The sequence below is a fragment of the Prosopis cineraria genome, unplaced genomic scaffold (assembly GCF_029017545.1).
Source record: "Prosopis cineraria cultivar Desert tree isolate PC_DT_omini unplaced genomic scaffold, ASM2901754v1 PC7, whole genome shotgun sequence".
Lineage (NCBI taxonomy): Eukaryota > Viridiplantae > Streptophyta > Magnoliopsida > Fabales > Fabaceae > Prosopis > Prosopis cineraria.
This window is the reverse complement of record NW_026555338.1, coordinates 18,994,754-19,010,010: the sequence shown is the minus strand read 5'-3', so window position 1 is coordinate 19,010,010 and position 15,257 is coordinate 18,994,754. Positions and strand designations below refer to the sequence as shown.

The 15,257-nt window shown below is 29.1% G+C and overlaps 1 protein-coding gene across 1 annotated transcript in view; it reads left to right on the top strand.

Annotated features, from left to right (window-relative positions):
* The window catches only part of LOC129316548 (uncharacterized), a 60,732-nt gene that overhangs the window by 42,353 nt on the left and 3,122 nt on the right, over positions 1–15,257 (top strand). The window contains exons 8-10 of the mRNA XM_054960968.1: positions 12,744–12,883; positions 12,974–13,207; positions 13,834–14,353. Coding sequence (XP_054816943.1) covers positions 12,744–12,883; positions 12,974–13,207; positions 13,834–14,353 — 894 coding nt within the window. The remainder of the gene's footprint in view (positions 1–12,743; positions 12,884–12,973; positions 13,208–13,833; positions 14,354–15,257) is intronic.

Sequence of the window (15,257 nt, the reverse complement as noted above, 5' to 3'; positions counted from 1 at the left end):
AAAAATAAAAATAAACTCATCTTTTTTAATTTTCTATTTTTTTTTTCAAATCTCAACTCATCTCTCCTATTTTATTTGAAATCTTTTAAATTACATAAATAAATATTTTTTATTTGACATTTGAATGTAAAATTTCAAATTTAAAATTAAATCCATTAATCCAAATGTTACTAAAAGACAACCTAATAATATAATATATTATCATTATTCAAATCAAATCATTCTAATAAAATAAAAATATTAAATATAATCAGTACCATATCTCATCAATGGACTTCTATCATGACCCGCTGTCCCTAGGTTGGTTTCAACAAGAATTTGCTTCATCTCATAAATCAAAACGAAATCAATCTAGAAAGAAAACCCATGAAAATATAGTTAAACCCATAGATAACAATAGCATCAGACTTGTGGAGTTACGGGATGTATTGCAGCCTTAATGGATTGGGCCTGTATAAATATAAATTGTTTGGATATCTTGGGCAGATATTTGCACTAACCAGAATCCGATGAAGAACACTCAAGGAGTTTATCGTAATATTATAATTATAGTATAGTATTTATAATATAATTACAAACATCTTAATTATATATCATAATAATACCTCTCTGATCTTAATACATCGTTTTTGATACTTTTGATATTAAATTATTCCTATTTTTAATTTTGTTACATATATCTGTAAGCAAGAGAAGCTAATTTGGCCCTACCCAGATAAGCATGAGCAATTTTAAAATCAAGTTTAAAAGTTTAAAAGATTTTCTTTATTTCAAACTTATTCGAGCTACTTGAAAAAAATCTGGACTAAGCATGAACTAAATGGACTTAGCTTGAATACCCAAATTATTTTTATCATTAATAAAATAAAATTACAGTAAGATAAAAAATTTAAATTAGCTAAAAAATAATAAAATAATATTTAAAAAATCAGGTTATTAATAAAAAAATTAATTATTTAATCCTCATAGTTTTAGCTTAAGTATAACTTAATTTCTAAAGTTTGATTTATTGTGACTCGGTTCTTATAATTTTAACTCATCTGTAACCCAATTTTTAAATTTTACCTTTTATAATTCAATCCTTATAGTTTCAACTACTTAAATATTGATCTTATATTTTAAAAAATAAAATATAAAAATTAAAAATATTTTGAGCATTTAATATTTATAATATTTAAATATTTAAATATTAAATAAACTCTTTCAATCTTTATAAATATTATAAATATTAAGGATTCAAAATATTTTTAATCTTTATAATTTTATTTTTTAAAATGTAAAAATTAATATTTAAATGATTGAAACTATGGGGAGTAAATTACAAGAGAAAAAAATTTAAGGACTGAATTATAATTGAATTAAAACTACGAGGACTAAATCATTAATTTTTCCTTAATAAAATAAAATTACAATAAGATAAAGATTGAACATAGCTAAAAACATAATAAAATAATATTTAACAATTTAAGTATTTGAGTTAACCCAAAAAAACTCAAGGTGTTACGAGTAGACTTGGCTATATAAATTTTTTTATATATTCGAGTATTTTAAATTCAATTCGAATAAGGTCAATATAAATTGAATTCAACTTGAATAAGTCCAGTCCGACCTAAATAGGCTTGCTTTACCCTAAGCTATCTTTGGGAAACATCTAAGATGGCAACATGTTATAAAGGTCGTTCACAAATATAGAAATTCGAGTCAATTCACCCAATTGAAATCCTTAAACAAGTATATTGATTCATTTAATAAAATTTTTTATTTATGATCAATTTAATCATAGTTCGACTATGATTTTAACCATTATTCCTTAAACCAGTATCATGACTTGTCCATTTTTCAATGTGTTGGTGGTCCAAATTCAATTGTAAGCAATGGAAGAGGCAAGTATGGTGCAGTTGGAGTTCATATGTCTTAAGGAAGTAGAAGGCTGGATGATTTTTGGCGTCAAAAGGTAATTTAAGTTAGTTTCATAATGCTTGCGATTGATTTCATATTTTATAGTGGACCTTGCGCTCTATTCTCTCCCTAAAATGTATTATTCCTACCGTTTAAAAATGTTAAATATAGTATTTTTTAAAAAATTAAATGTTAAAAAATATAAAATATTTTTAGTCTTTCAAAACATAATCATTTTCTTTTTTTAAAAGTATCCCTATTAATAATGACTTTATATTTATTATAAGATATTTAATGAGAATAAATATAAAAAAATAAAATTAGTTAAAAAATAAATAATTACTTTATTAAAAATAAAATTTAATTAATAATATTTTATATTTTTGAACGGAAGGAGGATTTGTTACAGAGGAAGAAGTCTCTCGACCAACTGACTTTTGTCTTTGCGCAAATGCTGACAGACCAAAAAAATTAATCCGCACACTCAGCATATGTCACAGCTTTTGAAGTGTCTTGATTATGTTTCATACAAGTCTTCCATTCTAGTTTTATTTCCCGCTCCCCAAATATTAGCATTAGAACATATGTAATGTAATATTTTCATAGGAGAATTTCGGTTATACCACCATAAAAACTTAATTTCATGGGGATTCAAAAAAAATTTTGAAATTTGAAAAAGAGTCAAATGAATTTTAACATTAAAAAGATTAAAGGAAAAATTAATATTTTAATTCTACAATTTTTAAGTTGCTTGTAACTCAATCCCTCAACTATGACTCACTGTGAGTTAATCCCTCAACTATGACTCACCTATGATTTAGTCCTTCAACTTTTAAATCACTTACAAATTAGTCCCTGAACTTTTGTTAATTTTTTTTTATGTTAGCTTATATCTCACATCAATGAGCAAAAGAATGGTATTTTAAAATAATATATGAGCATTTTTTTTATCCTTCTTATTTGATAAGAAATTTTTTTAAAAAAAATAAAAAAATAAGGACCGAATTATAGATAAATCAAAAGTTGAAGGAATGAGTCGCAGCAAGTTATAGTTGAGGGACTGAGTTACAAGTAAGATTAAAATACACTTTACTTGTTATGAAGAATCACTGGTTGTTAATTTTCTTAATGCATTTATTAATTTCTCAATATCATTTGTAAATTATACCCATTTGTCAAACAATCAGTAATATTAACTGTTAATATATTAACTTTATTTGTTAATTTACTAACATCAATTATAAATAACAAGACCTATTAATAATGTACAATTAATATTAGTAAATTACAAGGCCTACTAGTGAATTAACAAATAAAGTTAATAATTTAACAAGTAATGTTGCTGCTCATAATTGAAAAAATGATATCAAATTCTATATAATTATTGATGTGAACTCATATAATTTGCTAACTCAGTTTTGTAAATTAACAAATTTCAATTTAAAGTGAGGATTCAAATCCTAGTCCGACCTGTGATAAAGGACTAACCCGTTCAATTAAATTCAATCAATCTCAATCTCCGTTAACAGTACTAGTAGCTTACATGAATTAAAATTACCTTAATCATTTGGGTTAGAGGGTTGGCTTTATCAGGGATTTTTTTAAGACCTTACATTACGTCAAGGCATGTTTCAAGTTGAGCATTTAGCATTCTGTGTTTGATGAGCTCATCAGTCAAAGCTTTGATCCTAGCCTCTCAAATTTCTATCATTTTTTTATTTTGATAAATATAAAAAACTTTTAAATCTAGATAATGAACACCATGGTCTCTTCCGGTGAGAACAGATCAACAGAACGCAGTACAAATTTAATATCAATGCAGACACTTCAACAAGCAGGGGAGGCAATAGCAAGAAATGCATGACAGTACAAAACCATTCAATTTCAGAGAAAATCGAATAAACAGAATAAAATTAAGAAGGAGAAGAAAACGCACCCGGCAACTTGTAACCTTAAATGGAATGGCCGTGGAGTTCATTCTGCATCTCGCCCGGGAAGAATGTAAATCTTTTGGGTTCGCCTGCTAAATCCTCTGGCTCGAAACTTGTAGAGGAAAAGTTAAAACTCAGGAAAAGGCGTACAAGAGGACTTGTCTTCGGCATACAAAATGGTGACGAGGCTGAATGCAGATCGAAATCTGCAATTGGTTCGGCAAAAATCGCGACTCAAGAAAAAGGATGGTTGGATGAAGAGACGGAGAGACGGAGATGGAGAGAAGGCATAAAGATAGGGTTTCAGGTTTCAACGTTTTCTTTTTAATAATATTTAATTTAATTTAACAACAAGATTTCAGTCTTAAAAGTGGGAAATAAAGAGCGGGCCCAACACTTTTTTTCGTTTTTCGCCAGCGAGGCAAAAAATGAATACACTATAACTATGTTTCTTTTTAGTTAAAACCGAGTAACCCAATTAAAAAAAAAATCTTTTTATATCAACACTGTATTTTGTTTTGATATTTTAAATAAAAATAAAGAGAACAAATATTCTCGCAGTTAGAAACTAAAAAATGAAAATAGTGATCTCTAGGTCAACATTGTATTTCTAGGTTCTGGAAGGAAATTTTTAAGTCAACAAATTGCATCAAGAAAAACCTTCATTGCTAGGTTACTAATGGAAAATCCATCTCTATCTTGCATGATTTGTGGTGTCTACGTTAATTGCCAACAACATCAGACAATATTCCAAGTTTTTGATTTAATCATCCCAAATCCAAATCCTTAAACAATAGCTAAATGGAACATACCCTTAATTAAATCTCTGTATGATGCTAACTTTGTCAAAACAATTTTGGAGACTCTTATTTTTTTTTCTAAAAACATTGATAGGATAATATGGGGTAAAAGTACTTATTCTATTCATTTGGGCTACTTTTGGCTAACTCAAGATATTAAAGTTAGTCCTCATGCTAATGAAGAAATTTGGAGTTTTTTTTGAAAACTTAATTTAACTTTCAAAACTCTTCTATTTATCTAGAAGTTAATCCATAAGGCAATTTCTATTGGTGACATTCTTCAAAATTATCATTTACACACAAATATTCTTTATGTCTTTTGATGTAATTGTTTTGAAACTTCGAATCACAATTTGTGATTGTCCTTTTTCTAGAGCTGTTTGGTTTGAGAATTTATTTATCCATTCATCGAATATATCTCAGGCTATGATTTGATAAACTAGCTTCTAAAGGCCTCTAAAATCCTTTTTATTAAGCAAGATTCTATCACTTAAAAGAGTATCTTCACTTTGTTTCATCTTACTTGGCTCGAAAGGAATTTGTTCACTCACAATGGAGCCAAGTGTTTTGTTCAGCACATTATCAAAGAATTTAATGAAAATTTTAATTTTTAAAAAATTGCATTCAGCTGAGATTCTAAACATACAAACACAACTCCCACATTCTGTATGAAACTCTTTTATTTCGAGCTCTAAGCCTAATATGAACATGGATGAGTCTAAGTAAGGAACAATACAATGCACATTGGGCCTCAAGTAAAGAGGAAGGTTGTATAATTTGACTTGCAAGGAACAACTTATAGATACTGAGTTGGAGAACGTAAGTCGCATGTTCTATGTATTAACATTACTTGGGTCACTTGGCTCGCTTCAAGCTCTTAACAAAACTTAGGTTTTGATTATTTGCTTATTAAAACAGAATGAAATATAATAGATTAATATATAAAGAAGAGATAAGTCAATATATTCATGACGTGAGATGAATAATTTAATTCATAAATTTGAGAATCATAATTATTGTTATTTGTGATGGGTGTAGCAAGTCTCACATTTAAAATATGTGTTATCAATTTTTTTTTATATTTATTACAAGGAATTGAATAATTTAGTTTTTTATATTATTATTTTTTTAATTCATTCCATTCAATTCCTTTCTATCAAGAAACAAGATCATATAATTCAATATTTAATTATAAAGTAGAATCTCATAATATAATGATTTATTTTTTTGGGTAATTATAATTTTTCCATTGATATTTTTTTATTGATATTGCCAAATACCTGTGTTTATAGACATTTATTAAAATACTTTGATAGGCACATCACATTGTAAAAATTCTAAGAAATAAGCTAATGCCTTATAAATAATTAACTTGTCATGTATTTCATATTCAATAAATATTAATAGGATATCGATGTTGGTTTTCCCCCACACCTGCCTTTGGTCAATTCATTTTCCTCGTATTGCATGAAAATCATAACGAAAATTTTGCAAAAACGATTAGAACTTCAAACTATCCATAACCTTAGCATCACATTAACAACTCAAACAAGAATTTACAAAAAGAAAGGCATACATTTTCATAAAAATCTCACACTATCTACCTAAAATTAACTCCAACAATATCTAAATATTCTTCAAATTCCCACTTTTCTCCTTATTTGCAACTTGATCATATTGATCATCATTAAGCCAACTTAAAATTGGGGCATAACCAAAGATAGAAGCACGTGTTGATGTACTAGCTTTGTTGTTTCTCACGGAGACATGCAATATTGGAGAAGTTGGCCATATTCCATCCACTCGCACACTTGAAATAGTTGAGTTGGAAGTAATTTCTACATGCAATGAAATTCATGATCATGTTAATGCTAAGTCAACAAATAAATTTTTCATACCAAATATAAGAGGAAGTCTCTCTTCATTATCAGAAGAAGGAACATTAACATGCTTAAACCTTCTATTCTTTATTGTTATTGGATAAGAAATGTTTACAGCAGCAGAAGCCACCAAAGGCTCTATCTCCCATGGAGAAACCCTTTCTGGCCTTAGAATTGTTGCAGGCTGATCCCATTGAACATATTACAGGAAGACAATATGGATATTTAAAATGAAGATAATGCAAGTCACCAAAACATCATTACATGAGCGTGCTACTTTGGTACTATTTATAAGGACTTTTATGAAAAAAAAATGTTCCTAATAATAAAGTGTCAAACAAAAAGATGAACAATTTTTCAGTTTTACCTTTTAACTTAAAAAACCATCTACACAAATAACAAAGCAACACATTGTTTTTCTTTAATTAATAAGGGTATAATTGGAAAGCTATCATGTTTTTAACGAATAAATTAATATAATAACTTTTTCTCAAATATCATGTAAAATGTATCAAATACCTTGTAAATAGAACTGAAAGAATATTTAGAATAATGTCAAACCTTTAATGACCTTCATTTAGAATGTGGCCAGTTTCTAGAGAAATCTTCAGCATCGACAATAGTACCAAAGAACCTTAGCAAAAGAATCATACAACATTAAAACATAAATCTTGGATGAAACATGATAACCTCAACAATGTTATTAGTTTACTAGGATACCATATAAGAAGTAAGTTTTCTCCCTCAAATCTCATCTTGAATCGCATGCCAACAAAAAACTTATTATTCACTACCTCCAAATATTTGTAATGTTACTAATGAATTTTTCAACACAGGACCTGGAATTTTATTCTTGATTTCTATAAAGAGCATAACAATGAACTTCCTCAATTTGATGATGATGACGATGAAAATCTCTGACAGCCCACAAGCAATGTGACTCCCTTACATGTTTTGGTTCTATGAGAGTTTAAATTGTACAATGGAGATGAAAAGAAAAAACATGATAATGGATGCTGTGTTCATGTTCCTCTTATTTCTTTTTTATTATTGCAAGTAAATGGTACTTTACAAGAAAGATCTTTTTAAGTATTTTGACTTGGATTTTCAGAATTTGGTTCCTTTTGCTCAATTACTCACAAATATTGGTTTTATGGCTTCATGTTACTTTTCTTTATCCTTATTTGGATCTATTCATTCTAGGATTTATGCATATACATGTAGTGTCTATGTCGGTAAATTTTGTGGACATGAAATTAAAAAAAAAAAAATGGCTCTTCAAAATCTGCAGAAAAATTGATGATTTCATAGGTTTGCTTCTTAAACTTGTACTATCAAGATTCTTATTGTTGAGTTACTTGTCCTCATGTTGTCACTTCACTTCTCCTTTGATATTGCTGCATTCAAGAACTTCAAGAAGTGTAACTTTTTTACCATATACAATCTCGTTCACTTCTCTTATTGTTCAAGTCTGCTATCGCGTTTAAAATATTCATGTTTATGTCACCCAGATTTCTGCTTGCCCTCTTTTATTTGATGTTGATTATTCTAATGTCAAATTCTTATTTCTTTCACATTGGTCTGTGCATAATTTTCCAGGTTGAATCTTCATTCGGTGGCAAGACTAGGATAAACCATCTACTTGGAAAGAACAGGATTGGCACTTTCTACCAACCTCAGTGTGTGCTTATAAACACAGACACGTTAAATACATTATCAGATAGGGGATTTTGCATCAAGATTTGCTGAGGTTATAAAGTATGGGCTCATCAAGGATGAGAACTTTTGAGTGGCAGGAGAAAATATGGAAAGCATTGATGGTAAGGCAAAATCATCGTCAAAGTATTGCTATAAGCTTGCAGACTCCAATATTTGTTCCTTCTATGTCATGAAGCTGGTATGACAAGGTTATGACGTCTTGCTCACACATGCCTCAAATCTATTACTATATAATCTGTTACCAGTTCAGAGATTGCTTCATGCCTCGAATCTATTGCTATATAACCAGTTGCCAGTTCAGAGATTGTCACACTAAGTCTAATAAATGAGTCCTTTGTGATTTGTAAATAATATGACTTGCTATAGATTCTATTACATATATTTGATTGATATTGATTTTAAGGCATATGTGACTTTATATTTTTTTTCTTACCATGTATAGGTGTGTGTGTGTGTTTCACTAGCTGTTTCTTAAACTATATAATGTCAATTATCGGCAAGTTGATCCTTCGAACTCTATCTTCGATAACCATGATCAAAATATTATTTTTCATGTGATGCATCATGACAGTGCAATGTAAAAAGTAAATGATGAAGCAAAGCTGAAGAATCCATGTAGAACAAATACCTCACTGGAGGTCAATCATCAAATTCAGCAGCAATATATTTTAACTCGACTGATGTATGACTTGCATAAGAACCTGACCCCAACATGCCTTCTCCAAGAGTCTAGAAGAGACAAATATTATGAAGTCGCATCAAAAAGGAAAGGTAACATGAACGAAGGAAAAGGCTGCTGCTTTGAAAGAACCATTCTTGACCAGATTGTGATGGGGCAAGATCTTGACTTTTATATGTACTCTTTTTTCTTTTTAGATGCGTCTGTTATGTGACCGTTAGATTGTTGTGTCTGTTGAGTCTTGATTAAAGTTTGTTCTGCTCTCGTAAACAAGTGTTAGGTTTGAGTCTTGACTTTATAAGATCACTCTTCATATTAGAATATTAAGCTTTGCTTTTCTTCATTTTTCTAAATCTTGGCATTTTTGACTATGTGTACACTTTTGTTGGCTTTTCTTGCTTCTCTTTTAAATCCAAATTTTCTGATGTGTTTTTGCATCATGTTTCTCTTGCAGGAACATGGAGACATACAAAAGCGGAGACGTGACTCTTTGAAGTCCTAACTTCTAACTTTCTTCCTGTACTTGTGACAGATGCATGATGACATGAAAAATGAAAAGGACAGTACGTGGCTCTGCTTTTGTGAGAAGGGAATAAGAAGAATGATAATAAAATTTTAAAAAAATTAATTAATTTAAGTTAAATTTTAAGAATTTATAATTAAATTTTTAATTTTATAACTCGATTATGATGAATTTATAATTTATATTAAATTATAACAGAAAAATATTTTTTTATTATTCAATTATGTTAAAATTTAAAAAATAAATTATAAATTTATTATAATATAATTATAAAATTGAAAGGTTGAGTTATAAATTTTTAAAATTTGATAGTTAAAACATAATTCAAATAACTAATTTTTTTTGAAGACCTTCTTTTTATTATTTTTTAAAAATATCTAACTTTTTCTACCATGCTTTATGAGTGTAAGGAAAAAAAGGTGTATTAATTGATGTTGTCTTGTCACAATTTCTATAACTGTTAAAATCCAATGAGCTTTTTTCTCCTCTTAGAAAGGATATTTTCTCTTGCAGCAAGTAAAGGCAAATTTATAGGGTTTAAAGTTAATAAAAGTTATAGAGGCATCAAAGTGGGGTTGTTTTTCTACCTAACCCTTTATTGCTGTCATTTTTCCTTGTGTACAGGCAAATTTAGTGCTTGTAAAAGTACAAGGAGCTATGTTATATTACTTATCCAGTATATTTTATGATTTGGAGTTGTTTACTGTCATATTTTCAACACAATTCAAGCTGACAAAATCCAACTCAAAGCTAGGGCATTTATAGGTTTGGTTAGATTTAATTTTAACAAAAGTCATATCAAATTAAATCATTCAATTTACACATAATTAAAATTAGATTAGTTTTTATGAAACTCAATTTAATTTAATTTTATTTTTAATTTGATTCAGTTTGATTAATGTTTGGATCAAATTTCAATACACTTATTTAATTTTTTCCATCTTTATAACGATGCAGTGTATTAAAATTAAATCTAATTTTTTTTGACTCTTTTTTCATAAATAGAGATAAAAATATAATAAAATTTTAATGTGCTAACAATAATTAATCATAAAAATTGATATCAATTTATAAGATTAAAATTATTTAATATTATATATTTCCTTTCAAGTCCTTTAAAAATGTTTTTTATGTATTTATATTTTAATAAATAATAAAAAGTTTATTATATAAAATTCAAAACAAAATACTTCTAATAGATAAATTGAATTTGTGAGACTTTTAAGTTATAAATAATTAAATGATGGTCATAGCATGATTATTATAATTATTTAATTTATGTATTTTCATTTAAATCCTTTAAAAAATGTTCATCTATCACTATAAAAAATTTAAAACAAAATACTTCTTGTAGATAAATGGTTTTATATTTTATAAATAAAGTTTTTTAATTAAGTCTGGTTTGATTTGATTTAGTTTTTAGTACTTAAAAATAAAATTTAAATTGAATCAATCAGTTTCCATCTCATAAAAACTGAAGCAGATTTATTATTTTTCAATTTTGATTGGTTTCTTTCTGTTTGAATTGATTTGGGTCAATCTTTTTAATTTAAATCAATTTCGAATACTCTTACTTCAAGCACCCAAAAGTAATCGCATGAAGCATTCATTTTTCAACTTTTATGCTTTAGTTCAGTCTTATAGATAACATAAATCAATTTAATTATATTTTATAATAATTACAATTTATTCTATCATGTCATCCATCACCTTTGAATAAGAAAATATAAATAATTACAAATTTAAGAGATATTTTCTCATTAATTCAAATATGTTCGATCTATTCAAATCACACTTTTATCAATAATAAACAACCTGAAGGTATTAAAATTAGAAAGTGATCATACAGAAAATAACATTTATATTGTTTTTTTTAAATTTTCACCTATCCAAAATTAGGATTTTCATTTATGAGTTATGATAATTTGCGCAAATATGATTACACGAAAAATAGGATCATAAATAATTAGAATAACATTTTAGATAAGAAGGGATCAATCGTTTAATGGAACACTCATTCACAAATATTTATTTCTTCCATTCATCAATATTATGACGCATTTAAAATGAAGGATAAAGGAAATCAAAATTAAATAATAATCCAAATTCTTTATACATTGATAGCAAAAACATAAAAATGAAGGTAACTCTAGGAAATATAATCCCAACAACAAGCTTTTTCAACTTTAACAAACCTATTGAAATAACGAATATATAGTCTATATTTTATAAGAAATTATTAGGTGAACCTCAAAGTATTATATCATTCATGATCCAATTAATAAAATTACACAAATTTAATAAAATAATTTTTTATATATAATTATTTTTAATGATTTTATTTTTTTAAAAAATATAATAATTAAAAAAATGTTTCTTGCCCTTCCACAAGTTCTCACTACTGTACTCTCCGTTCCACCAACCCTACGGAGCCCTTTTCTTTGGCAATCTCACTCTCAAATGGTTTCTGGTTGAGCCCCTACAAGATTAACCTAATTAATCTTCTCAATCAAAGCCTTTCTTCGTCTTCCACACTCGCTGTGAAAGCCATCGCTGGCTTCTCCGCCTCAAGCAGAGTTTCGTTCTCTAACCCTCGAAGCTTTGAATATATACTGTCATCGCACCATCTATTCTTCGTGTCCATCGGCCAGCTTCTAGTAAGTCTATGTCTATATCTTACCCTAAGCGATTTTAGCTATGATCAGTTCTGCATTTTTGCAATTTCTTTCCGAAATTTAAATTTTATTTTTGGTGGAGCTTCTTACCTCGCCGTTGCGTTGCTTGCGGCGGGAGGTTCTGATTTCTACATATTTATTTTTCTCATCGTCATTTTCTATCTTAGTTTTTGATTTCCTTATTTTCCATACTTTGAACTCTTCTCCCTTATTTTCAGATTCTGGTCTCTCCTCTTTCTCTCGCCCATGGCCAGAAACCTGTACACACATGGTCAAAAAGTGGAGGCGCTTGATTTTATGCCTAGTCGCAATGTAGAAGCTGTCAGTCCATGGACAATGGATCCATCTGGTAAGAGACTTGACGCCCAAGGAAAAGAGATAGATGGCGCTGGAACTAATTCAGGCTATGCAGTCTACCAGGTAATCTCTCTTTCTCTAGTTCTTCCCTCCTTGTGGGTCCACTCCCATAGTTATATTGTTTCTTGCCTGTTGTTACAAGTGTTAACTATCTTGAAATGCAGCGCGTTGATGGCAGAGCTACAACCTCTTATCCTAATCCAGAGCGAGGCAAGAGTATTTTTTGCATTGTGTTGTCCCAAAAACACAAAGCCTAACTATATATATTTTTTTTCCTCAGGAATTTTATTGAGTACTGTTCGTATGGTTAAGGAGCACTTCTTTAGGAGATGCACTGAGAATGGAGTGAACAAAAATCATGCTCGCAAGATCATTGCTATGTGCATTACCGGAACTGCATCAAGAATAATCTCAACTAAGGTTGCATTCTCATGCTTATCTTTCAAAGTTAAATGCTATGGGGTCCTTCCCGGAAGTGCCATAACATTTCTTGTTTCTTTTCATGGACAGGAGCTTTCGGCTGTTTACAACATTTTCACTGGAGATGAAAACAGGGAATTTGAGAAAGCTCACAATGACTCATTCAATGACTTCCTGGTCTTCTGGGATGCGTATCATCAGGGTCAATTTCCTCACCTTATGGGTGAAATTGGTGAGGTGTCCACATTCGGTGCTGATCAACTTGATCTTGGCTCACTCTGTCCGTATACTGTTGGTGTCTCTGTGGCATTTATAAGGGCACAGGTAGTGGCACTTCACCTTTATACTATTTGGATGTCTGGCATTCTATCCACTAATCTATTGGGACGTGGGATGAGCATGATGGGCCTCCCTTTAACTTCCGGTAAAAACTGAGGAGGAATGAGAACTAGGGGAGAAAAGTCCTAAAAATGATCAAAATTTTTTTATCGTTTTTCTGAAATTCCTCCTCCCAGCGTCACCATTTTTATTTCTTCTCACTTTTTCTTCTATCCAAACCAAGCCTTGATTTTAAGTGAGAGATGGTTCAGAAACCAAATGGGAAACAAACTCTTATTTATTGCTTTTAATTTGAGAACTAATGCACCATTAGTACATTTGGTTGGTATTAGACTTGAATCAACGTAGAAAATTACACATGAATAAAGTTGAGTTTAATAATTAATATATAATAATAAAAAAAAGACTCATAAACTTAAACCTTGAAACACGTACCTTTCCACTACTTTTCTTCACTTTCCTCTACCTTTTTTTCAGACTGTTTGCTCCCCCTTCCTAAAAGTATGGTTATTTTTGTCTTTAGAATTCTGTCCCTCCCTTTCTATTATTCTTTCTATCCATGCCATAGACATGAAATTAACTGTGCACTAATTGATCACAACACAATTCAGGTCGAGATACTCGAGGACCAAGGGCATTCCTACTTAGAAATCATTAACAATAGTGTCAAAGAAACTGTCGACATTCTGAATATTTGCATCGAACTCGCCTTGGGGAGAGTCGACCAGGAACCAATGCCCCGCAACCTATCAGACCCAGTGCATGGAACAACTGGAACTTCTGCTCAGATCAGAAACGAAGAAGAGATTTCGGTGCCACCCAATGCAGATTCTGTGTCAGTGCATGGAAGTGCTGACTCTAATCATACTTGGTTTTTGCAGAAGCAATTGGGCAAAATTGTTCCGATCTGCAAGGTGGTTTTTGGTCATGGCAGACTACTCTGTGGTTTTGCTTGTGCCTATTTATTGGCAAGGGGTGTATTTGGGCTTCACTTCAACTACTCGGGTCAAGGCTTTTCGCTACGTGGGCAACAAGATCGCGCCATTGTGCATCGTGGGTTCTCGCTCAATGCATGGTTCGGAGCGCAAAAACACGAAAGGTTGTCCATGGAAAATCTAGCTGACTGCCTTGGTAAACTTTCTAACATGTTTCACAAGAATTCATGACAAGTATCCTGTTCGAGCTTTCGGGGCTTGAAATTAACTGTGCATTAATCATAATAATAATATTATTGTGCATTAATCCACTGACTGAAAAAAAAAATTATACCCAAAAAATATAGATCAAATTTTGAAAATTTGAAAATAGAGCTAGTTTATATTGATATATAAAATATTTATCATTAATATATGAGGAATTTATCATTGAAAAATTGAAAACTTATAAAAAATTTATCATTAATATATAACGATATATCATTGATAATATAATAAATTATAAAATATAATAAATATTGAGCTAATTACTTGATTTGATCGCATAACATGAATTATATCTATAAAAGCTCTTATTATTAAATGTATGTATAAAATAAATATAAGAAATAAATTTATAATGTTAATGAAATGACATAAGATGACTAATTTTATAAATTATAATTTTATAACTTGTTAAATACTCTCTCCATTTAAAAGTGTAAAACATTTTTTGAAGAGTTTGATGTTAAAAAATGTAAGGAATTTGTAATCTTTTAAAATGTAATCATTATCTTTTTTCAAAATAGGGTGTTTAATAAAGATAAATATGAAAAGATAGGATTAATTTAAAAGTAAATAATTATTTTATTGAGAGTTAAAATTTAATTAAAAAATGCTTTACATTTTTTAATAGAGAGAGTATATATGAATCTCAATTATAATAGATATAAATATATTTAAAAGTATTTGTATTTGTGCCTATAATTGTCAACATATATATATAATAAATAATCTCAAATCACATTTTACATGTATAAATTGTCCAAAAATAAAATTAGCTTTTAATAGGAATCTAATTTTTTGAATTTTTATTTTTTTCAAATTTTTTAAGCTTTTTT